This window comes from Pleurodeles waltl, chromosome 6 (assembly GCF_031143425.1).
Source record: "Pleurodeles waltl isolate 20211129_DDA chromosome 6, aPleWal1.hap1.20221129, whole genome shotgun sequence".
NCBI classification, from domain to species: Eukaryota; Metazoa; Chordata; class Amphibia; order Caudata; family Salamandridae; genus Pleurodeles; species Pleurodeles waltl.
Window position 1 is genome coordinate 51,444,582 of NC_090445.1, and position 26,519 is coordinate 51,471,100.

A 26,519-nucleotide genomic window follows, 5' to 3' on the forward strand; every position below is an offset into this window, starting at 1 on the left:
TTCAGGGTCTTGGGGTGGGGTATCTTGGACACCCTGACTGTTTTCTCACAGTCCCAACGACCCTCTATAAGCTCCCATAGGCCTGGGGTCCAATCGTGATTCGCATTCCAAATTTGGAGTATATGGTTTGTGTTGCCCCTATACCTATGCTTGCCTATTGCAACCTATTGTAATTCTACACTGTTTGCTTTACTTTTCTGACTCTTACCTATTTGTGGTTTGTGTACATATAACTTATGTATATTACTTACCTTCTTACTGAGGGTAGTCACTGAGATACTTGTGGCATATTGTCATAAAAATAAAGTACCTTTATTTTTAGTAACTCTGTGTATTGTGTTTTCTTATGATATTGTGCATATGATATAAGTGGTATAGTAGGAGCTTTGCATGTCTCCTAGTTCAGCCTAAGCTGCTTTGCCATAGCTACCTTCTACCAGTCTAAGCTGCTAGAAACACCTCTTCTACACTAATAAGGTATAACTAGACCTGGCACAAGGTGTAAGTACCTTTGTGACCCACTAGAAGACAGGCCAGCCTCCTACAGTATCGAAGCCTCACTTACATTATCAGTCAAAAATCACAACATCTAGTGAGTATCCAGTCCTCACTTACCTTATTACTCAAAACGTAATCCTGACATCTAGTAAGTGTCTAAGCCTCACTTCTATTGATACTCACAACATAAACCCAACATCTAGTGAATATCCAAGCAGCCTCACTTCTATTACTACCCTAAACATGACCCCAACATCTACTGAGTAACCAAGCCTTCATTCCTTTACTACACGAAATGTAGTGAGCATCCAAGCCTCCCTTCCCTTACTAATCAAACATAACCCTAACATCTAGTGAATTTCTTAGCAGCTTCACTTCCATTACTACTCACAACATAACCACAACAACTACCATGTATCAGTGCTTCACTTCTGTTACTACTTAACACATAACTGCAACATCTTGGGAGTACTGATGCCTCACTTCCATTATCACTCAAAATATAACCACAACATCTAGTTAGTATCCAATCCTCACTTACCTTATTACTGAAAACGTAACCCTGACATCTAGTGAGTGTCTAAGCCTTACTTCCATTGATACTCAGAACATAAACCCAACATCTAGTGAATATCCAAGCAGCCTCTCTTCCATTACTACCCTAAACATAACCCCAACATCTAGTGAGTAGTGAAGCCCTCACCCTTACACAAGACACACTACATAACCACATAATCTACTAAGTATCAAACTCGTACTTTTACATGTGACCCACTTCATAAACTCAAACATGTAACAAGTAACGAGGACTCCCTCTTAGATACCATCCACTTAATTGTCCAACCTCTAGTGAGTAGTGAAGCCCTCAACCTTACAAAAGATGCACATCATAGCCTCCAAAGTCAAGTGGGTATTGAAGCCTTCACCCTTCCACAAGACACACTTCATAGCCACATAATCTTCTTAGTATCAAATGCTCACTTTTACATGTGACCCACTTCTTAAACTCAAATATGTAACAAGTATCAATTACTCACTCTTAGATACCATCCACTTATTAACTTCCACCCTCTAGTGAGTAGTGAAGCCCTCACCCTTACGCAAGATGCACTTCATAGCCACATATTCTTCTAAGTATCAAACGCTCACTTTTACATGTGACCTACTTCGTAAACTCAAATATGTAACAAGTATCAAGTACTCACTCTTAGATACCATCCACTTATTAACCTCCAACCTCTAGTGAGTCTTACACAAGTCTTACACAAGATGCACTTCAAAGCCTCCAGTCAAGTGAGTAATGAAGTCCTCAACCTTTTATAGGATGCACTTCATACCCTCCAAACCCTAGCGAAATAAGATAGTTCATGACCTCCAACATGTAGTGAGTTTTGAAGTCATCACCCTTACATGAGACACAGTTCTTACCCTCCAACATTTAGTGAGTATTGAAGGATGAACCATTACATAAGACACACTTTATAACCTCCAACGCAAGTGAGTATTGAGGCCATCATACTTACACAAGACGTAGTTCATAACCTCCAACATCTAGTAAGTATCCAATCCTTTACCCTTATACAGGGCACAGTTCATATCAAGTTCAACATCTAGCGAGTCTCCAAGCCCTCAACCTTACACAAAACACAGTTCATACCTTCTGAAATCTTGGAAGTACTGAAGCCATCACCGCTACAGAAGACGCACTTCATAACCTCCAACATCTAGTGAGTATTGAACCCATCACACTTACACAAGACACATTTGATAACCTCAAGTGAGTATTCAAGCATTCACTCTTTCACAAAACACACCCAGAATCCACACCAAGAACCTTAGAATAATTATCAACAGCAAACTGGACATGACAGCACAGGTCAACACCGTCAGTGCATCCTGCTTCCACACCGTAAAGATGCAGTGAAAAATCTTCAAATGGCTCCCAAGCAACACAAGAAAAATCACCAACAAGTTGGACTGCGAGAATACCCTCTACACCGGGACCATCAAGCAGCTCACTGGAAGACTATAGGTCATCCAGAACTCTGCAGCCAAACTCATCCTCAACTTCCCACACAGAACTCACATTACACCACGTTTTAGGGAACTACACTGGCTGCCAATGCAAAAACGTGCTCAATTCACACTTCTAAAACACACATTCAAGGCACTCCACAACTCAGACCCCACCTACCTGCACAGTTGCATATCCTTCCATCAACCACCCAGACACCTCCGCTCTGCAGGACTCCTACATCCCAACACCCCACATATACATAGAACCAGATCAGGTGTATGGGCACCTTCTTACATCACTCCTAAAGCATGGAATGGACTCCATTCCATATCCTCGCCTCCTCCTCTCCTTGAATTCCACAAGAGGCTGAAGACCTGTTTTTTCAATTAACTGACCTACTATAGGCAGGGCTAGGCTCACACACCTGCTCAGCACCAGGATACCCTTGCGGTTGATAGCCCAGGACATAGTTCATACCTTCTAACATCTAGTGTGTACTGAAGCCCTCACCATTACATAAGACGTACTTCATAACTTCTAATATCTAGTGAGTATCCAAGCTGTCACCCTTACACAAAGATTCACTTTATACACTCCCCTATCTAGTGAGTAACCTACGGCTGTTGTATCTCTTCATATCAAATCACCTTGTAGTTTGAGCTTTAGTTTAATATTCAAGTGCATTATGAGAATTGTAGTCTTTGTTTCTTTCACCTGGAATAACTGGGCTAGCACACCTGATAAAATATATATATACATGTTCGGTGGCATGTGTAGCTGCAGATACACATGCTGTGCATAGTCCGCCGTCTGGTGTTGGGCTCGGAGTGTTACAAGTTGTTTTTCTTCGAAGAAGTCTTTTCGAGTCACGAGACCGAGGGACTCCTCCCACTTCGGTTCCATTGCGCATGGGCGTCGACTCCATCTTAGATAGTTTTTTTTCCGCCATCGGGTTCGGACGTGTTCCTTTTCGCTCCGTGTTTCGGGTCGGAAAGTTAGTCAGAATCTCGGAAAAATTTGTCGGTATTGTTTCGTTCGGTATCGGGTTAGATTAGAACAAATCAACACCGAATCTTGAAGAGCTCCGGTGGCCCTTCGGGGTTTTTTCGATCCCCCGTCGGGGCCTGGTCGGCCCGACCGCATGCAACATCGAGACTGATGGAACGGACCCCGTTCCGATTCTGTCCTAAATGCCATAATAAATATCCTTATACGGATCAACATTTGGTCTGTAACTTGTGCCTGTCCCCCGAGCACAAGGAGGATACGTGCGAGGCCTGTCGCGCGTTTCGGTCGAGAAAAACGCTCAGAGACCGAAGAGCCAGAAGGTTGCAGATGGCGTCCACGCCGACAGGACAACACCAGTTCGAGGAGGAGGAAGAAGAAACTTTCTCCATCCACGAGTCGGATTCCGAAGAATTCGACGTCGAAGAACAACCAACCGTGAGTAAGACGTCGAAACAAAAGTCACACGACAAAACAGACAAAGCCCAGGGGACGCCACCGCCAACAGGCCATGGCTTAACCCGGAAAGTAGGTGACCGTCCATCGGCACCGAAAAAGGGCGAGCTGGTGTCGAAGTCGTCCGACTCAGGTCGAGACACAGGCACGCAGCAATCTCGGGACCGAGAGAGTGGTGCAGAAAGGGGTCGACACCGAGACAGCGGCACCGAAGTTGCTCGGCACAGAGACAGCGGCACCGAAGATGGTCGGCACCGAGAGGGCACGACCCAAAAAAGAAAAAAGATCTTGTCGGAGCCGAAAAGATCCAAAGACACGGTTTCGGTGCCGAAACACCCGGCAACCGAACCGAAAACCGGTTCCTACTCAGAGGAACAAGGACTGTCCTCTCAACTAAAAAAACATAGATTTGAGGAGGAATTACAAACAATAGAACCAGATCATACGCAAAAGCGGATCTTTATCCAAAAGGATACAGGGAAGATCAGCACTCTTCCCCCAATCAAAAGGAAAAGGAAACTTGACTTCCAGCAACAAGACAAGCAACCACAAGCAAAAGTGGTAAAGAAGGTAACTCCACCACCCTCTCCACCACCGTCAACTCATGCATCACCGGCACAAACTCCACCACACTCACCAGCTCATACCACCATGAGCCAAGATGATCCGGATGCATGGGACCTCTACGACGCTCCAGTATCGGACAATAGCCCGGAGTCGTACCCAACTAAACCCTCACCACCTGAGGACAGTACATCATATGCACAGGTGGTAGCTAGGGCAGCCGAATTTCATAATGTATCGCTACATTCGGAGCCCATTGGGGATGACTTCCTCTTTAACACCCTGTCCTCCACCCATAGCCATTATCAAAGCCTTCCTATGCTCCCAGGAATGCTAAGGCACTCTAAACAGATATTTCAGGAGCCAGTTAAAAGCAGAGCCATAACTCCAAGGGTGGAGAAAAAATACAAGGCACCGCCCACAGACCCTGCTTTTATTACATCACAACTGGCACCAGATTCAGTAGTTGTGGGAGCAGCTCGCAAAAGAGCCAACTCGCATACATCAGGCGACGCACCACCTCCAGACAAGGAGAGCCGCAAATTTGATGCAGCGGGCAAAAGGGTTGCAGCACAAGCGGCAAACCAGTGGCTCATCGCCAACTCGCAAGCACTCCTAGCGAGATACGACAGGGCTCATTGGGATGAGATGCAACATTTCATCGAACACCTCCCCAAAGAGTTCCAAAAACGAGCGCAACAGGTGGTGGAAGAGGGACAAAGTATCTCAAACAACCAGATACGTTCTTCTATGGATGCAGCGGATACAGCTGCAGGAACAATAAATACTGCAGTCACCATAAGGAGGCACGCATGGCTGCGCACATCTGGGTTTAAACCCGAAATCCAACAGGCTGTGCTCAATATGCCGTTTAATGAACAGCAATTGTTTGGGCCGGAGGTGGACACTGCAATTGAAAAATTTAAAAAGGACACCGACACAGCCAAAGCCATGGGCGCACTCTACTCCCCGCAGGGCAGAGGCACATTTGGCACATTTCGTAAAACACCTTTTAGGGGAGGGTTTCGAGGTCAACTCACAGAAACCACTACCTCACAAACAAGACCACCTACCTACCAGGGACAATATCAAAGGGGAAGTTTTCGGGGACAGTATAGAGGGGGACAATTCCCAAGGAACCGGGGAAAATTTCAAGGTCCCAAAACCCCTCAAAATAAACAGTGACTCACAAGTCACACAACCCCTTCACACAACACCAGTGGGGGGAAGACTAAGCCAGTTCTACAAATCTTGGGAGGGAATAACAACAGACAGTTGGGTTTTAGCAATTATCCAACATGGTTATTGCATAGAATTTCTCCAATTCCCTCCAAACGTCCCACCGAAAACACACAATATGTCAAAACAGCATATAGATCTTCTAGGACTAGAAGTTCAAGCATTACTGCAAAAGGACGCAATAGAATTAGTACCAAGTCTACAGGAAAACACAGGAGTTTACTCACTGTACTTCCTAATACCAAAAAAGGACAAAACGCTGAGACCAATACTAGATCTCAGAACACTAAATACCTACATCAAATCAGACCATTTTCACATGGTCACATTACAAGACGTAATCCCACTGCTCAAACAGCAAGACTACATGACAACATTAGACCTAAAAGATGCGTATTTCCATATACCGATACATCCTTCACACAGGAAATACCTACGTTTCGTATTCAAAGGAATACATTACCAGTTCAAAGTCTTGCCATTCGGAATAACAATTGCGCCAAGAGTCTTTACAAAATGCCTAGCAGTAGTAGCTGCACATATCAGAAGGCAACAAATACACGTGTTCCCTTACTTAGACGACTGGTTAATCAAGACCAACACACTAATAAAGTGTTCACATCACACAAAGTATGTCATACAGACCCTTCACAAGCTGGGTTTCTCCATCAACTATGCAAAGTCACACCTGTTACCGTGTCAAACGCAGCAATACTTAGGAGCGACAATCAACACATCAAAAGGGATAGCCACTCCAAGTCCACAAAGGGTTCAAACATTTCACAAAGTAATACAAGCCATGTATCCAACACAAAAGATACAAGCAAAAATTTTATTAAAACTCCTAGGCATGATGTCTTCATGCATAGCCATTGTCCCAAACGCAAGGTTGCACATGCGGCCCTTACAACAGTGCCTAGCATCACAATGGTCACATGCACAGGGTCAACTTCTAGATCTGGTGTTGGTAGACCGCCAAACATACACCTCGCTTCTATGGTGGAGCAGTATAAATTTAAACAAAGGGCGGCCTTTCCAAGACCCAGTGCCACAATACGTCATAACAATGGATGCTTCCATGACAGGGTGGGGAGCACACCTCAATCAACACAGCATCCAAGGACAATGGGACATACATCAAAGGCAGTTTCACATAAATCACCTAGAACTGTTAGCAGTATTTCTAGCGCTGAAAGCATTTCAGCCCATAATAACCCACAAATACATTCTTGTCAAAACAGACAACATGACCACAATGTATTATTTAAACAAACAGGGGGGGACACACTCGACACAGTTGTGTCTCCTAACACAAAAAATATGGCATTGGGCGATTCACAACCACATTCGCCTAATAGCACAATTTATTCCAGGGATCCAAAACCAGCTAGCAGACAATCTCTCTCGGGATCACCAACAAATCCACGAATGGGAAATTCACCCCCAAATACTAAACACTTACTTTCAAATTTGGGGAACACCACAAATAGACCTATTTGCAACAAAAGAAAACTCAAAATGCCAAAACTTCGCATCCAGGTACCCACACCAGCAATCCCAAGGCAATGCTCTATGGATGAATTGGTCAGGGATATTTGCGTACGCTTTTCCCCCTCTCCCTCTCCTTCCATATTTAGTAAACAGATTGAGTCAAAACAAACTCAAACTCATACTAATAGCACCAACATGGGCAAGACAACCTTGGTACACAACACTACTAGACCTGTCAGTAGTACCTCATGTCAAGCTACCCAACAGACCAGATCTGTTAACACAGCACAAACAACAGATCAGGCATCCAAACCCAGCATCGCTGAATCTAGCAATTTGGCTCCTGAAATCCTAGAATTCGGTCACTTAGACCTCACACAGGAATGTATGGAAGTCATTAAACAAGCTAGAAGACCTTCCACTAGACACTGCTATGCAAATAAATGGAAAAGATTTGTTTGTTACTGCCACAACAATCAAATTCAACCATTACACGCATCTCCAAAAGATGTAGTAGGATATTTACTACATTTGCAAAAATCAAATCTAGCTTTTTCATCCATGAAAATACATCTCACCGCAATATCTGCTTACCTGCAGATTACTCACTCAACTTCATTATTCAGAATACCAGTCATTAAAGCATTTATGGAAGGCCTAAAGAGAATTATACCACCAAGGACACCACCTGTTCCTTCATGGAACCTCAACATTGTCTTAACAAGACTCATGGGTCCACCTTTCGAGCCCATGCATTCTTGTGAAATGCAATACTTAACGTGGAAAGTTGCATTCCTCATTGCCATCACATCCCTAAGAAGAGTGAGTGAGATTCAAGCATTTACCATTCAAGAACCATTTATTAAAATACATAAAAATAAGATAGTTCTAAGAACAAATCCAAAATTTTTACCAAAGGTTGTTTCACCGTTCCACTTAAATCAAACAGTAGAATTACCAGTGTTCTTCCCACAGCCAGATTCCGTAGCTGAAAGAGCACTACATACATTAGATGTCAAAAGAGCACTAATGTACTACATTGACAGAACAAAAGTAATTAGGAAGACAAAACAACTGTTTATTGCCTTTCAAAAACCTCATACAGGAAATCCAATTTCAAAACAAGGTATTGCAAGATGGATAGTTAGGTGCATCCAAACCTGCTATTTTAAAGCAAAGAGAGAGCTGCCTATTACACCAAAGGCACACTCAACCAGAAAGAAAGGTGCTACTATGGCCTTTCTAGGAAATATTCCAATGAACGAAATATGTAAGGCAGCAACATGGTCTATGCCTCATACATTTACTAAACACTACTGTGTAGATGTGTTATCTGCACAACAAGCCACAGTAGGTCAAGCCGTACTAAGAACTTTATTTCAAACTACTTCCACTCCTACAGGCTGAACCACCGCTTTTGGGGAGTAACTGCTTACTAGTCTATGCACAGCATGTGTATCTGCAGCTACACATGCCACCGAACGGAAAATGTCACTTACCCAGTGTACATCTGTTCGTGGCATTAGTCGCTGCAGATTCACATGCGCCCACCCGCCTCCCCAGGAGCCTGTAGCCGTTTGGAAGTAGATCTTCAACATTTGTACATTTGTAAATATATTACTTTAAACTTTATTTTGTACATACTTATTCATTCCATTGCATGGGCACTATTACTAGCATACACAACTCCTACCTCACCCTCTGCGGGGAAAACAATCTAAGATGGAGTCGACGCCCATGTGCAATGGAACCGAAGTGGGAGGAGTCCCTCGGTCTCGTGACTCGAAAAGACTTCTTCGAAGAAAAACAACTTGTAACACTCCGAGCCCAACACCAGACGGCGGACTATGCACAGCATGTGAATCTGCAGCGACTAATGCCACGAACAGATGTACACTGGGTAAGTGACATTTTCCATACATGAGTAACAGTGAATTGCGCTTATGTTTTTCACCGAGGGGTTGTGAGTGATGTCTAATGGACAAGTAGAGCGAATCCTGGATCTGGAGGTTGTCGGATATACAAGAAAAGCACCGGAAGTAACACTCCTGCTGACTTTGCATCGGTTGCATCCTTATGTCTCACGTTTCCTATTTCCTTGCATAGGTAGTTCATCCATTCCAGTTCTTTCTGCTCTTTTCCAGTAGTCTGAGTTTATATTATTGAATAATAAACAGGAGCACGAGGATTATAATTTACAGAACTACAAGTTCCAGAATGCAAAGCAAATCTTGGACTGGATAGGCACTTATGTATGGTGTAGACAAACTTCACACTTCTGCCTCCTGTTTTTATGCTGCCAGGGTTTTGGGGGGATCATACTGCTTAGGTGGCAGGTATGTTTGTAGGGGAGGCTGGTGGAGCTGGTGAAGACACAAATGTTGGTGATTAAGTTAAGGCAGGCCTCTCAAGTTTCTCAGTTAGCTGCAGACTGGCATGTTTTACATTGAAAATACATTTGTGTGAAAAAATTAAGGCCCATATTTATTCTTTTTTGCGCTGCATTTGCGTAATTTTTTTACGCAAATGTGGCGCAAACGTACAAAATACAATTATGGCCTGTATTTATAGGTCCCTCGCAACACAGGACCGTCACTTTTAGTAACGCTCCTGTGGCGCTAATCACAGTGCCATTTTTACAAGGAGGCGTTAAGCCACCTTTTGTGGCTTAACGCCAGCTTATAAATACGGCCCCTTCCCACACAGCACTGTGCGTGGGAGGGGCGTGTAATGGGTGTTGCTGTGGACGTGCCACAGCAACACCCATTGCATTTTGACGCTGCCTCAGATTTATGAAATCTCGTAAACCTGATGCAGCGCCAACATCTAATGCTGCTCTCCAGGGTGGTGTTCTGCCTCACGCATAGAAAAAGCAAAGTGCCAGAAATGATTGTATATGTGCGGGAAAGGTGTCCCTTCCTGCACGTAAACAATAATTAGAAAATTACGCTTTGGCATTTCTGTGCGTGCTGCATTGTGCAGCACACACAGAAGTGCCAAAGCGCCATTAGTGATTGTTATGTGCAGGAAGGGACACCTTCCCGCACATAAGCAATCACACCCCTCAACACAGACATCCTTGCACCATGGTGCAAGGATGCCTGCGTTGGCAGCTAATTTGAATGCCAGCGTAGGGCGAAACGCAGGGGTGCGCCGTGTCTCCTTAAATACGGCGCATCCATGGGTTTCTAAAATGACGCAGCACGGCACTGCCAATTTTGGCGCAGCAGAGCGATGCACCACTTATCTTTAAATCTGGCCCTATATTTTGTAGGTGTGTGCAGCATTTATGTAAAAAATTACACAAATGCGGCGCAAAAAAAGTATAAAGATGGGCCAAAATTGGAAAAGGCAGCTGGAAAAAGTTTAATTTCTTGTGCAACACCGCCACCTGCCGGCTAAATCAACAAATATGACCTCAAAAAGTATGGCTCTAACTGGGACATGCCAAGAGGGTGTTTTGGGATTAGTTTGTGATACCCGACACTTGTGCATTGACTCCTGTCTCCCTGCATCCCCCACAGCTGCTGTGGAGCCGGCGTGGCGGCCGACGCTGAGATGACCACGCAGATCATATCCTCTAACATGCAGCTGCACGCCCTCTCCACGGGCCGCACGCCCCGCGTGGTGACCGTCAACAGGATGCTGAAGCAGATGCTGTTCAGGTGGGTGCCCGGGCAGGCCTGCGGCCCCCCAGCCAAGGTAAATGTCTTATTCAGCGAAAATAGTCAGATTCCACACTCCCTCGGGCCCCAGTCTATTTCAGGTTACGTCGTTTCTGTAGCATCCACGGCAGCTTCGAGGCGCCCCGGGGGAACAGAAGAGCGAAGGAAGGGGTCAGAGGGAGAGGGTGAGGTTATGTAAGAGGTGGGAAAATCGACATTTATGAAATATGGGATAGAAAAAAAAATAAGTGAACTAGAAAGGTAGGAGCATCAGAGGGAGAGAGCTAACACGGGGAAAGATGGAGGAAGAGAGAATCAGAGGAAGGGAATGGACGTGAGAGGGAAGGAGGGAGTGGCCCAGGGAAGCAGTAACTGAGGGGGGTCAAGGGTATGAGAGGAAGAAGGAGAGCAAGAAAAGATTGGAATTAAGGGGCAGCAAGGGCCTATGAGAGGGATGGAGGTGGGGCTATGAGAAGTTAACATTTAAGGGTACTCGTAGGCAAGCAGATTCTGACCTTTAAGAATCCCCATTTTTTCGCTTTAGGGCCTCTGATTTTTGGTCTTTGGTTTGGAGCTGTAACCTCCAGTGCCATATCTTTTAAAATAAGGTGTGCTGCTGCTCAGCTGGCGGTAAGAGGCGCTGCATAGGTTACTCCGGAGCATGTGTACACGTCAGAGTGTAGTGTAAGCGAGGAGGACTGTGTGTAACTCAACCCAGCACCTGCTCATAGATCACACGGTTGTACATGAGACAAAGAACAAAGTCCCCTACTTAGGCCTTCTAATGCAATTTGGGGTCGAAAAAGCAATGTTATCTTTCTTTCTTGTCAGAGTCTGAAATGTGCAGTGTTTAAACTGTTTTTAAAAGTTGGACAACCAGTTAGAGGTGGGGAGCACCACAACTACATTTACACTACCCTTTCCCTGTCCTCCCACACATTACCAGGAGAGTGTAATATTCAGTCCTTCTCACCCACCTCCAGCAGCAAAGTGCCAGTCCAGAATCGAAGGATGGAGAGCACGCATGTCAGGGCCTGCTGCTATTGTCCCTGAGCGTGCGTGGATGTCCTGCACATGAGTTCCAAAGTCGCTAGTGGGAATAAGAAACAAGAAGTGAAAAAAAAGGAAAATACTGGTCGATGGAGCCTCATAAAACGACGCTGAAAGGTGAACGAAGGCCCGTAAGCCCCTGGGTGGGCACCCCAACAAGTTCCCCCACCATATTTTATTTGAAAAAAAACAACACCCAAAGTCTTTTGGGATGGTTACACTGATAACCCAAGGAGAGTGTTTTGTTTAAGACTGAGAATTTCCCAGTGGCTGCACCCTTTGTTTCTGAGTCATTAGTGCTTAGAATTTATCTGTTTCCTCTTCTATATTTTTTAATATGGAGAAAAAGGGAAACTTGACTTTTTGAGTGATTCTAAACTCTGTGAGTCATGGCTGCCAGACCAACTGCTGTGACAATTGACAGACACATTTGTGGCCCAGTAAGGTGTGATTGCCCAGGGACACTCAACCTGGATTTCTAACAGTACTTTATTAGTAGCAAACCCCAGCACATCCAGCTCCTTCTTCCCAATCCATCACAGATACTACCCAGAAACCTAATGATGCCAACACAAACAAATCCCAAGACAATCAAAGGCGTGTGAGAGAGAAGGCATGTAGGGATTGATAGAAGAGAACAGGCTATGATGGTATTTGTTGTTAAAAGCACATTCCATAAAATTAATCACCTTTCATGGCTTCCATTTACTGGGATGTGGTTGTGACTACCATCTTTGACCTCTGCTCACGGAGAAGCAAGCCTACTATAGATGGGACTCTAAGACCAAGACAACCTTAAAGCCTGTTCTGTAGTTACCCTCCTATTCATTTCCAGGAGGGCAAAGCGGAAGAGCTCCTCCATGGTCATAGCCATCTTCCCACCCTCAAGACATCTTGAACATGGGATGCCCTGGTACGTAATCGTCTTCTGGATGGAGTTAGAGCAAACACAAGGTACTGGGCCCAGACTGACAGTATTTATCCTAAACAAGCTGCACTGACAGGGATGATCTTTCCAGCTACTTTTGTATTTCATACAGCCAGCTGACCAATGCAAGGAGTAGCAGAGCTTCCTACACTAAAGGGAGAGAGGGCAACAAATTGTCAAAGATATGTGGATTGGGTAGTCACTGCCCATGCATCACAAGTGCCATGGAGTCGGTCTCCTTGGCAGATTAGAGGACTGATCCTTCTTTGCAGCTTTAGAAGTTTACCCAGGTACGTCTGTAGGATAGATCTTTGGTATGGAAGATGATTGCATCACAGAAACCATATATGGACCGAATTGCCACAGTTCCTCTGTGCTGCAGAGCCAAAAGGCTGCTTTAAAGACTGAATCTATCAGTGCCTTAAACCTCATGCGGAGGACTAACTTGCGCAGAAGTCCCCATTCAAACAAATTCATGTTGCAAGCAACATTTAAACACAGTGAACAAATGGAGTGCAAGAATATCTGTTAAGAGAGACTGAGCACATTTAAATCTGAGGAAATCAGTGGTATAGCCTAATCAGACAGATTCATCGGGTGTGGATCTCAAATTTCCCAACTAAAAAAAACAGTGGGCTGCAGGGTAAATGGGTTAGGTGACTAGGGCTCTGGATGGACTGTTCCCGAGAGGAGCATGATCTGTACTGATCTGCATAGGTACGCCTCAGTGACTGATTTAGAGTTTGGTGGAAAGGTATTCCCTCGCAACAGCAACGGAGGTTCCTGTCTGCCAAACTCAAGGTCTGCACATCTGATTTTGAGTCAGGCAGAATGCAAGTTTTATGCCAGTGGAGTAAAAATTACTGCATCAGTGTAAAACGCCATCTAACAGTCCTATGGAGTTTAAATTACTATGGATTACTGTGAACACTTTCAAGTCATATTGTGATGAAAGCACCCTTTGAACTTGATCTATTTTTGAAATATTGAAACCGAGGTTTAATTCATTATAGAGTTACATTCACAACTTAAAGTCATGTTTTTGAAGAAAACTAACTTGAATCATCTTGAACGCTGTAAGAACTTGCTAGATAACACAGACCTTATTGGCCAGACATGTCATGAAGTGGTGGAGTCATGTGTCCCTCTTTCTACGCTCATCCCATTCCCCTTTCTCTCTCTCTACCATTGGCATTCATCTTGTCATGTGGTCAGTGGTAGAGGGGGTTGAACTAAGCTTTGCATAAAGTTGCTGCCTGATAATGTCCCAGAGGGAAACAACTTCCCAGAACTGTCAGTGAGACCCTGGTGATTTATGAGGACTATCCAGTCTGAAAGACATCCTTGTTTCAAGAGGACTGAGGAGTTAGAGAAAGCATGGGAGGCTTTTAATTGTGGATGTTACTCTTCACCACAGGTTTTAGCATAATGTCCTGTTGGCTAAGGGCAAATGCCATGATTCAGGACCATGTTGAATCATGCTTGTAGTTCTTGCAGTTTCAGACATATTGTGGTCTGAAGCCATGGTTGATCCCATGGGCGTCTTAGGTCTCCACCCACGCCCTGCTCCTAAACTCCTGACCGTAACTGGCCAGTTTTCAATATATTGACCCATGAACTTTGTTACTGTAGAAAGACAAACCTTGGGTACTAGTCTGACTCCTGCACCAGCGAGCCAAACTTTCAAAATATAGATTTGACCAATCGGCCTGTAAAGAAAATTGTGTGCAAGACAATAAAAACACATATAACTTTCTTGATGTTTATACCAAGACAGCGATGATGCAATATCTGTTACTCGTGTCAGTCACTGATGACCACTTCAGTTATGGCCGCCCAATTACAGGACACCTTTAATGGTTATTCAAACTGAAAAAGCCTATCCTGCTAACCTGTCACATTGATCCTGGAAAGAGTATTTGTAACCGGCTTTATCAACTTAAGATCATTTCAGTTTTGAATGTTGTTCGACGTGACTTCTGCAACAATTATTCTTATCAATTTGTTTGGTCATTACTTATATCCTGCAATTGATTTGAAAAATAGATGGTCTATGTTAGAAATGGGGTCTTTGGTTGACAGCCAGGTTACCCCCTGTTCAAGCAAGGATCCTCACTCTAGTCAGGGTAAAAAGAGAATCACCCTCAGCTAACCCCTGCTTACCCCCTTGGTAGCTTGGCAGAGCAGTAGGCTTAACTTCAGAGTGCTAGGTGTAAAGTATTTGTACCAACACACACAGTAACTTAATGAAAACACTACAAAATGACACAACACCAGTTTAGAAAAATAGGAAATATTTATCTAAACAAAACAAGACCAAAACAACAAAAATCTGACATACGCAAGTCAAGTTATGAATTTTTAAAGATTAAATCCAAAAATAGCGCTTAGAAACACAAAATGCTTCGATGAGGTGTTATCACGGAGTCGTGACGGAGTCATTCCCAACAATCCGACACCAGCGGCGCCAGTCACACAGACCCCAAAGTACAGTACCTTTGGTGAAGAGTGAAAACAAGGCGATGCGTGAAGTCGGGGATCGTGGCGTCTGTGCGAAACGTTGAATCTGTGCACTTTGAGCGGGGTCAGTCACGACGTGGTGCGGTGACTTCCACAGGGTCACAGACTTCGGCGGGGCTGCAGCAGTGTCGGGCATGCGGAGTCGGTTGCAGACGGCGTCAACGGATTCAGCAGCGGCGTCGGTCCAGAGTCGTCTGAAGTCGATTTCCTTGAATTTTCATCAGCTTTTCCTTTCAAGGACCCAGGGACTGGATAGAGCACCACTTGTCAGGGCAAGAGTCTCCCCAGAGACTCCAGGTGCTAGCATAGAGAAGTCGTTGCTGTCCCTGAGACTTCAAACAACAGGAGGCAAGCTCTAAATCAAGCCCTTGGAGATTTCTTCTCAAGATGGAAGGCACACAAAGTCCAGTCTTTGCCCTCTTATTCTGGCAGAAGCAGCAACTGTAGGATAGCTCCACAAAGCACAGTCACAGACAGGGCAGCTCTTCAGCTCTTCTCCAGGCAGAGGTTCCTCTTGTTTCCAGAAGTGTTCTAAAGTCTGTAGTTTTGGGTGCCCTTCTTATACCCAATTTCTCCTTTAAAGTAGGCCTACTTCAAAGCAAAGTCTCTTGTGAATGTGAAATCCTGCCTTGCCCAGGCCAGGCCCCAGACACTCACCAGGGGGTTGGAGACTGCATTGTGTGAGGGCAGGCACAGCCCTTTCAGGTGTGAGTGACCACTCCTCCCCTCCCTCCTAGCACAGATGGCCCATCAGGATATGCAGGCTACACCCCAGCTCCCTTTGTGTCACTGTCTAGTGTGAGGTGCAACCAGCCCAACTGTCAAACTGACCCAGACAGGGAATCCACAAACAGGCAGAGTCACAGAAATGGTATAAGCAAGAAAATGCTCATTTTCTAAAAGTGTCATTTTCAAACACACAATCTTAAAATCAATTTTACTAAAAGGTGTATTTTTAAATTATGAGCTCAGAGACCCCAAACTCCACATGTCCATCCGCTCCCAAAGGGAATCTACACTTTAATCAGATTTAAAGGTAGCCCCCATCTTAACCTATGAGGGGGCAGGCCTTGCAACAGTGAAAAGCGAATTTAGCAATATTTCATTGTCAGGACATATAAAACACCTTACTATATGTCCTACCTTAACCATACACTGCACCCTGCCCTTGGGGCTACCTAGGGCCTACCTTAGGGGTGTCTGACATGTAAGAAAATGGAAGGTTTAGGTCTGGCAAGTGGGTACACTTGCCAAGTCGAATTTACAGTTAAAACTGCACACACCGACACTGCAGTGGTAGGTCTGAGACATGATTACAGAGCTACTTATGTGGGTGGCACAACCAGTGCTGCAGGCCCACTAGTAGCATTTGATTTACAGGCCCCGGCACCTCTAGTGCACTTTACTAGGGACTTACTAGTAAATCAAATATGCCAATCATGGATAAACCAATTACAAATAATTTACACAGAAAGCATATGCACTTTAGCACTGGGTAGCAGTGGTAAATTGCTCAGAGTTCAAAAGCCAACAGCAACAGTTCAGAAAAAATAGGAGACAGGAGGCAAACAAATTGGGGATGACTCTGCATAAGCAAAAAACTCAGTCCACAATAATCCTTATTTTCCAATTTTCCCATTAATTACTGTCAGCAATTATTACGTTCATTGATATTGACATATAGAATTATCTACAGACATGGATACAAGTTAGTATCCTAAAAAAAGAACACTCCTTCCTCCTGATGAAGACTGTTAAATAAGTTGTAGCATAACCAAGAAAATCAGCTTTGACATAATTTGCAGCTAATCTTCTCTTCTGTGGATGTCATAATGAATATGAGATAATGTTTCTTCTTGTGCACAGCAGCTACAGGGCTACATTAAGAATTTACTAAATTACCTCAAAATGACTTTTTTTGATCTAATGTGGAATCCTGATACGTTTCGGTCGTGGTAGGGATTTTAACATATGTTTTTAAAATATTGATTCAATAAATTCTGATAATTTGAAAAACATTCTTTGGTCTTGGCCATAGTATTTGTTGATCGTGCCTACAAGGACATTATATTATTCAAAATAATGAAGAATAAGGACTTTTCCTCACCCTAGTTATATACAATCCATAAATCATATATTTATTGTGTAGGTAAGGTGTCTGGAAAGGTTGGCATAATTCCCCTTCCAGCATAGGACGGGGAACAGATTGCTCCCACATTTAGTGGGGTGAGGATGAAGGGCTTTTTGCAGTAGAAATAAGTTAAAAAATGTTTTAAAAAGTATGTTTGCGCTGAGGGCTCCAATCCCTCTGTAGGAATTCTGTGCAATGTAGTTTTCGCACATGCTCCCCTTTGCTGTCCCCGTTCCTCTTGCCACCTGTCTGCCTTTTGGTTCTGCTAATTTTTCCTCTGCATTGTTGTGCTGCTGTTTTTGTCTCCATATCTGTATTCCCTCCTTGTTTAATCTGCGTCTTCTTGTAACCTCTGTTTTTGTTTCATTTCTATATTGTTCCGTTTCGATATTGTATTGCTGCTGTTATTTTCTTGTGGTTCCTTATAGTATACTTTTTGCATCTGCTTTCCATTTTCGTCCTTTGCTGCTCTTTTCCTGTCGTTTCCCTCCTGCTTCCCACCTCCTGCCTCCCTGCTCTCAGCGCCCCTCCCTCCTCTCAGGTCCTACTTAATGGAGGCTGTAGCTCCAAGCACCCTACCTGACAGACCACGCATGCAACGTTGGCATCATCCTGGACAGTAAGCTCACCATGAAAAACCAGATGAATGCAGTTTCTTCAGCCTGCTTCCTCACTCTTCGCATGCTCTGTAGGATCTTCAAATGACTTCCTGTCAACACCAGACTCACCGTCACTCAAACCCAGTCACCAGCCGACTGCACTATGGCAACTCACTCTACATAGGAATCACCACACACCTCCTGATGAGACTGCAGACCATACAGAACTCAGCGGCCAGACTCATCCTGGACCTCCCCAAATGGACCAACACCACCCCCTACTTCAAAAAATTCCACTGGCTCCCCATTCAGAAGAGATGTCAATTCAAGATGGTGATCCACACCTACAAAGCCATTCACAACCAAGGACCAGCATACATTAGCCACCACTTGAACTTCCACCAACCCTCCAGACAACTGCGCTCCACCTTCCTCTCCCTCATGCCCACCCCGCTACTGCCTGTGCAACAGTGGAGGGTGTTCCTTCTCCTGCCTCGCTGCAAAATCCTGGAACAACCTCCTCCTTCACCTTCAGACCTCATCCGCTCTTCTGGAATTCAGGAAAGAACTCAAGACCTGGCTGTTCAACTGAACCCCTTAGCAGCTATGCTCTCAGCACCTGGATACCCTTGCAGGTGATTAGCCGTGCTCTATAAATCTGTCTTGATTGACAGCCCATGGACAGTCATACAGTGGTAGTACACTGGGGCCCCGGGTGCTAGTAGTAAACGACAGAACCCAAAGTAGATACTGCCAGTAACTACTGGCTGATATGGAGTAAAGACCTCACACGACCCTGTTCTGAGATTTAAGGGATGCTTGATAATGATCACACTGTCTTCACATTGCCCCCCAGTTATTCATCTAGTCCTTGTATGTTGGCGCTGTAGCACCCTAGCACTGGGAGCTGAGGCAACGTAGTCACTGTGTCCTCTGTTTAGATGCAAGTGGCTGTGTATTCTGTGTGCAATGGCGGTCATGCATGTTCTCACTTCTGTGCTTATGATTGCCCTTGTCTGCCACAGGTACCAGGGCCACATTGGTGCATCTATAATTGTGGGCGGAGTGGATTGCAAGGGTTCCCACCTGTACACTATCTACCCCCATGGATCTACTGACACGCTTCCCTTCGTTGCCATGGGTAAGACTTTCTTTCCTGTACTTTAAGCATGATGGAGGTGTTTGAGTAATGGACAGCACACCATAGTGGAGAAAATGCCATAATGACACAGTGACTTCTAGATGCTGGTTCTAATCTGTTCTCATCTTACGGCCACAGGTTCTGGTGCAGCGGCTGCCATCGCTATATTAGAAGATCGTTTCAAGCCCAATATGGAGGTGAGAGTTTCTCCCCACGTAGCAATGATTTTCACTAATGTCGCTTTATGACCCAATGCACAGAATGAGGGGTGCAGATTATACTTCACATATGTAGCAATTCACCAGCACTATCAGTATTACAGAAGAGGATGCAGCCCTTTCAGTAATGCCAAAGTGCCCCAGTGATGCACGAAGTGGACACACATGCCCATGGCTCCCCCAGGGCACTCTCTGTATAACGGCCTGTGGTGTAGAGATCTTTGTAAAGTCTACAGGTCACCAGTTTGCAGGATAACCAGGCTTTTAATTCTTCAGAAGCAAACAAAATGGACACTGTTAATTTGCTAATAACACTTTTTATTAACAAAATTCACTTTGAGATGTGCAGTGCATAAATAGTCTATATTATAATAAAATGTGATATTGTATTATATTATATATTATCTATTATATTATATTATACTATATTATATTATATTATGTTATATTATATTATATTATATTATATTATATTATATTATATTATATTATATATGCTAATTTCCCTGTGGGGATTATTTTTAATATCATATGCATGCTGACGTAAGAAAACAACAGTAATACCAAAATAATGTCACATCTAATAACTTAGTATTAGTTGTATGGTCATGACTGATGTTTACATTTCCTTCTTGGTTCCTGACTACGGACCTGTTATTTAAAAGACACAGTCATTGTGTTGTTGTTCAAAAAAACTTTCTGCCAATCCAGTTGTCATGAGCAATTTTCACCACAGGTCTTTGCTCCTTTTGCCATCCAAAGCACTAGAAAAGCATACTAATGCTCAGGTTTCTTTTTTGTTGAATTCAGATCCCTTTCCTGCCTGGACTCTATTCACTCTAGTGTATGCCCATTTCATAGCACTGAATCTGCTTTACTGTATGTCACTGAATCTGCTTTCCTGTATGTCACTGATGATCTTAGACTTGCAGTGGATCGGGGAACCATGGCTCCCCAGATCCTCCTAGATATCTTGGTTGCTATTGTGTCCCAAATTATTCTTTTGCTTTGTCTTGCATATTGTGGCTCATACTCAACACCGGTAAGACTCATACTCATCAACACCCCCAGTGCCTGGACAGCTCCTTGATGGCCATCTGAGACTGAGGGGGTCATTCTGAGTTTGGCGGGCGGCAGAGCCTGCCCGCCAAACTCAACCCGCCACCTGACCGCTGGTGTCGCTAGGACACCGCTAGCCTTATTCCAAGTTCACCACAGGGCCGGCAGGCGGAAGCAGTGACGCCGGCTCGGAGTCGAGCTAGTGCCTATGTGGCGGTGCAGCGGGTACAGCAGCACCCGTCACGTATTTTACTGCCCGTAATTCGGGCAGTGAAATGCGCGCCGGGGCTGTGCATGGGGAGCCCCGGGCACCCCCATTCCACCAGCTTTTCCACAGCGGTGTAAACCGCAATGGAAAGGCTGGCGGAATGGGACTCGTAATCCACTTGCAGCGCTTCCCTGGCAGATTACAACCGCCGGTACCGTCAGGCTGGAGGCTGACTGCAGCCTGCCGGTGTCGTGGTTTGACCGCGGCGGTTCAGTCGCAGTCAGAATGTGGCGGATCGGACCGCCACTACCGCGGCGGTCCGATAGCCACCCCGTGTCTGGCGGTCTCAAGACCGCCAGACTCGGAATGAGGCCCTGAGTCCTCTACCCTCCCATACTAAATTTGTCAAAAACCTGGGAGTTTGCTTTGATCCTAGGACGCCATTTTATGCCCAGTAGTTTCTTTTATCTCCAGGTCATCCAAAATATCATTCATTTTCTTTCTTGGGACCACCACAATGTCATGGTCCATTCCATTATTATGTCTGGGCTTGACTATGCCAACTCTCCTCGGCCTCATATGTCGTGCGGCTGTCTCTTCTGGTCTCCACTTTTTGCACTGGTTTTCTTAGGAAGTGGTGGGCGTTCATGGTCCTCTGCTACTGTTATGGGGCTTTTTATGGTTTAGATCCCAAATATATTTTGAAAAAAATAGAAACTATTCATGTATCAGCCATTCCATACCCTTTGCTCTTTGGCTCAACTGTATTCCAAAAGTCCATAAACACAATTCTAAATGCCGAGATTTTGACTTTATAGTCACTAGTTGCTGGTATCCTAGTGCCAACATCAAATCATCAGGTCTTCTGATAATCATCCTAATTATTTTGGGGTTCCTGATTCTGCGCACTGCTTCCTTCTTTAGAGTTAGAATACTTTTAGTGGTATTAGCATGCTTTATAATTGTATATCAAGTGAGGAGTCATCTGCCAGCAGGACCAGCATATGCAGCAGAAGAAAGACTGTGCATGCTGCCCCATCCCCTTGCCACAACCTCAGTGACAAAAAAGGGTTCACACATCAGTTCTCCATCTGCTGCAGTCTCTTAGACACTGCACATGGTGCAAAATTGAAATGGAGTGGGAGGGACAGAGGCAGGTTGAATTCTGATTGACTTCTGTGGTGTAGAATTTCAAAGCGAAGACGAGCTGAACTTTTCACTGTTAAGTAAGATCATGAAATGGGAAGATGGCACTCCCTTCTCAGTCCACCAAAAAAATAAATATGTGCCATTTGCTCCCAGCACTGTCTGTTTAACCAGTCCCCAGTAAAACAGTTGTAAATAGCCATGGTGAATTGCCCGATGTGGTTGTGAAAATAAGTCTGCACTGGGCTGGGATTGATGGGACAAGGAGAGACCTAGCATTACCTACATGTAGGATGTTTGGCCTCTCTTCCCTCCACACCATGTGACTTCTTTGAGTATAACACAGGCTGCCCCTTCTGAAGGTAAGTGAGTGAATGTTGATCTACAGTGGTCTTGTCAGCAACATGAAGTTGCCTGTCCAGCATGTGTGATAGAAGGTGATTCCCAGAATGTTCCTCTCCACAACACCGATCTGATCATCTTTTCCTAGTGAGTGTTCCTGGAGCTGTACGTCAGTCTTGCATATGGATTTGCCATCAGACTCACCATGGGGGCAGAGAATCACCTCAGTGCTAAACAAAAGTTTCATTTTTATGTGAGTGACTGCTAGACAGGTGGACATCTAATTTGACCTCTTCTATCGCTTTTTCTTCTCTTCTACCATTTTTGGTTCCACTGTATCCCTCATAGCGTGAGGATGCCAAAGAGCTGGTGCGGGAGGCCATTACAGCTGGAATTACATGTGACTTGGGATCCGGGAGCAATGTGGACTTGTGCATCATCACCAAGGAGGGCACAGAGTCTCTGCGTGGGTATGACAGCCCAGGCCAAAGTGGACAGAGGTGAGCCTCAAACAGCTCTACTCTCTCTGTGTGTATCTGCTTGTGCATAGCTAAATTGGGCTGGGGGTGGTTGTGTGTGTGTGCATGTGCCTGTGTGTGTGCATGTGCCTGTGTGTGTGTGTGCATGTGCCTGTGTGTGTGTGTGCATGTGCACGCTAATAAACTCTTGCAACTTGCAGCTGGTCTTTTTTGAAAAGGCTATAATTGTGAACTATCCCAGTGATTTCTGCTGTGGGAAATTTTAATGCAGCTACTACTGCAGTCTATCTCCAGGATGAAGGTGTGTTTCCCTCCTGTCTGGAAGGCAAAACAGTAGAACTCTGATTGAGACTACATGAGAGAAGGATGTGCCTAAACAGGCAGTTTGTTGGATGTTTTGAGATGCTATTTGTATCAGTGACCCCCATAATTGCTGCATTCTAAGGAATCCTGTCGACAACCATTATAGGAATGTGCCTCTTTTGCTATGCTCTGTGGATTGATGTCAAGTCATCACAAGTATCTAACTCAAGCCCTCTGACTGTTGTTTTTCCCAGGCTTGGGTCTTACCGGTACCAGAGGGGGACCACAGCAGTACTGACGAAGACCATCACACCCCTGGAGCTAGAAGTGGTCGACGAGGTGGTGCAGCCTATGGACACCGAATGAAATCCTCAGTGAGCCTTCATCAGTCCTGAACTAGAGGTGTATAAATCTGTCTATCTTCCCCAGCCAGGAGCAGAGGCATGATTGTCCCCAAGCTCTACAACATAGGTGTACCACTTTCTCAATCCTATCCCAGCTGTAGCCTAATGGTGTGTGGCTAGTTTATTCTGTACTTTATGCAGTTTCTGCCACCAGCCAGAACTGGCAAAAATGCACAACTCTTTCTATCATCCCTCAGCCCTCATCCAAACAGATGAGGGCTCCTACTATCATAACTCGAGAAGGGTTCCTTGAGCAGCCCTCCGAGATGTGCAGCTCTTTTTATCCTCTCCTATAGGCTGGATTCTCTGGGCTAGATTGCACACTTCATTCATGTCACATTTAGTTCTGAGCCACTGATGAACAGCTTCTCCCATCCCCCATGCCTGCCCAGAGACGTACAACACACTTTAGACCGATCCACAGTACCTGGGCAACAGCTGTGAGGTTCCCTCCATTCTCTCACAGCCATCAGAGGTGTGCAGCTCTTCTATCCTCCTCCAGCCTTAGCCTAAGTTGGGCTGCTCCTTTTCCCTTCCGCCTATGCTAAAATATTTCAGTTCCATTGACCCCACCCGCAGGTCCAGAGGTCTGCAGCTCATAGGTTCCTCCCCAAGACAGAGTGGTGCAGTTAATTCACAATACACCAGTCAATCCCCAGAAGACATTCCTACCCTCTGTAGATACATCACTCTTGGATTTCAACATTACACTCTTCTTTTCCTCCTATATTTTAAAGGGATTTTTGATTAATTATATCAAAATAAAATCTAATGGTAGACAAAATTCAACATCTGCATTACTCATTCTTCTTGGATGTAGGGCTATCAATGTTTATAGCTAGAAGATCTCTTGTTTTAATACATTCATTCTACCATTTCCTCCACATCAATTTGATTTTGAAGCCTCTAATTTTTTTTAATGTATTTGTGTTAGATTATGCTGATATTGATTTAAATGTATTGCAATTGTTGATTTAACATTCTATAATCTTATATTGGAATGATGATTCTTAAAACATACCTTTACGGAATGTTCCGGAATCCCTGTGTGGGCACATTGCTTGAGTTTTTTACTTTACTTTTGATGGTCACATGGGTGAACTGCAATATTTCTGTTAGTATACATCATTATCACCATTCATTCAACATGAATTTGTTGTGTGATAATTTGTTTATGTGAAGATTCCTGATTTGATTTAATTAAGTAAAAATCAGAATTATGTCCCCATTGATAACATGTGTCTTTCTTTAAATGTGTTTCAATGCAGTTTTTTTTGTTTCACATTTTTTGAAATTAATTTCCATGTTTTGGACAATTGTTGAGAATAACTTATTACATAACTCATTATGTATATCACCTTACGTGATCTTCACTTTCGGATTGGGGATAGTACTTTCATGGTAGTGAGGACAGAAGTGCTGTAAATGATTACCACAAGCAGCATATAGGGGCCTTGCAACATTCACCAGTTATTGCTTTCGCCACTTCTGAATAAGTTCAGCAACCGGCCATGTCTCCCACACTTTAGTATTTTCTTCTTTTCTTGGTTCCCTGTTCCACTTATCCACCTCAATATTCTCCACCTTGGTTCCCTCTGGTTTCTCTTGTTCCTGAATTCTGCAAAACCTCTATTTCCTTAATTGTATTCACTAATCTACCGGGGCAATATATGGTGATAAGGAATAACTGGCAGCCATTTTGAAAATGTCCATAGGATATCCATGTGCTCTACTGAATCACACTGCCAGTCAACCCAGATTCGTCCCTTATCCTGAAGGACAGATGAGGAAAATCTTGCAAATTATCTACCTGTACTTGCTTATCGGTACCTTGGTGTATTATCAAAGAACCTATACATATACTATACACGCATGCTTCCATTTTCACAAAAAGAAGGTGTTGGCACATATATTTCTTGTATATATGTCTATTATGTCTTCTGTGACCGTATATGCTGTACATAAGAATTTAGTATTTTGGACACTCATGATGTGTGTGTGATGGTGTCTTGAATTCATGTACAACCATATGAACTATTTACATATACACATCATTATACATATTCTCACACACAGTAAATACACTGTATTACATACAGTTCACAGTAGGTTTACAATCATTGAGGGGAACTATCATTCGAACAAGCAGTAAACAAATATTACCATAGGCCACTGCTTTTCTAAACATAGGTTGAAAAAAGGGAGAAGGGTGCGACAAAGGGAAGTGAAAGAAATACATTTAATGGAATGATGGAATGGTAAGGCCAACAGCAATATTCCACAAACAAATAGTAATAGATCAGTACTTACAAAAGTTTATGGCCACCTAGATAGAATCAACTAAACTGTGGCTCTTCAAAACAGATTTCTCTAAAATGACCAGTTTCCATACAGAGATCTGGACAGTGTCCACAAGGGTAACATCACTCTTTTGACAACAAGAAATGCATGAAGGAAACACTGTCCGTGTCTCCGGTCAACGTTTTCCATTGACTCTTAGTTGTGGAAAACTATTAATGATGACATGGTTGAGGGATGGACAGCCATAGCTATACCAATTGTCTTACAAAAACACAAAGCAGAAAAGTGCCCACAACATGTGAAGCAGAGGCCATTACTATGTAGATGATAAACAAAATGTAATTTAAAAAGGGCTCAAAATGTTAAGGATCAGATATTGTTATGCAATCAATAGCTAGAATGTTATCAATCCTGCCCACAATATAGAGGAATAATTCAGTATTATGGAAGGCGTAATTACGGTGCCTTTAGGAATGCCAGCAGCATGTCACATTTATGCAAGGGATTGCCTTATCAAATTCTAGATTGTCCACAGTACCATAGTTATTCTGGGTATAACCAGAAGGTTGCCAGGTATGCTCCAAATAAGTCTTCAGTATGCCATCATTATGGCTGGCATAACCAGAATGTCACCATGGAGACCTGAATTATGCCAAGGATGGCCTATGTTTTGTTAGTCCTTTGGCATGTCAGCAGGAGGGATGCATATGAGCTCAAGGGAGGACTGTTGGGGATCACTGCTGGAAAGATGGTTG

General features: G+C 44.1%; 1 protein-coding gene across 2 annotated transcripts in view; it reads left to right on the plus strand.

Moving 5' to 3' along the window:
• LOC138299175 (proteasome subunit beta type-7-like) overlaps positions 1-24,698 on the plus strand; it is an 89,770-nt gene extending 65,072 nt beyond the window's left edge. For both annotated transcript variants that reach the window (XM_069237266.1, XM_069237265.1), the window contains exons 4-8: positions 10,795-10,935; positions 19,189-19,304; positions 19,443-19,501; positions 22,626-22,777; positions 23,314-24,698. In XM_069237266.1, coding sequence (XP_069093367.1) covers positions 10,795-10,935; positions 19,189-19,304; positions 19,443-19,501; positions 22,626-22,777; positions 23,314-23,425 — 580 coding nt within the window. In that variant the 3' untranslated portion in view covers positions 23,426-24,698. The remainder of the gene's footprint in view (positions 1-10,794; positions 10,936-19,188; positions 19,305-19,442; positions 19,502-22,625; positions 22,778-23,313) is intronic.
• Positions 24,699-26,519: the final 1,821 nt, after the last annotated feature.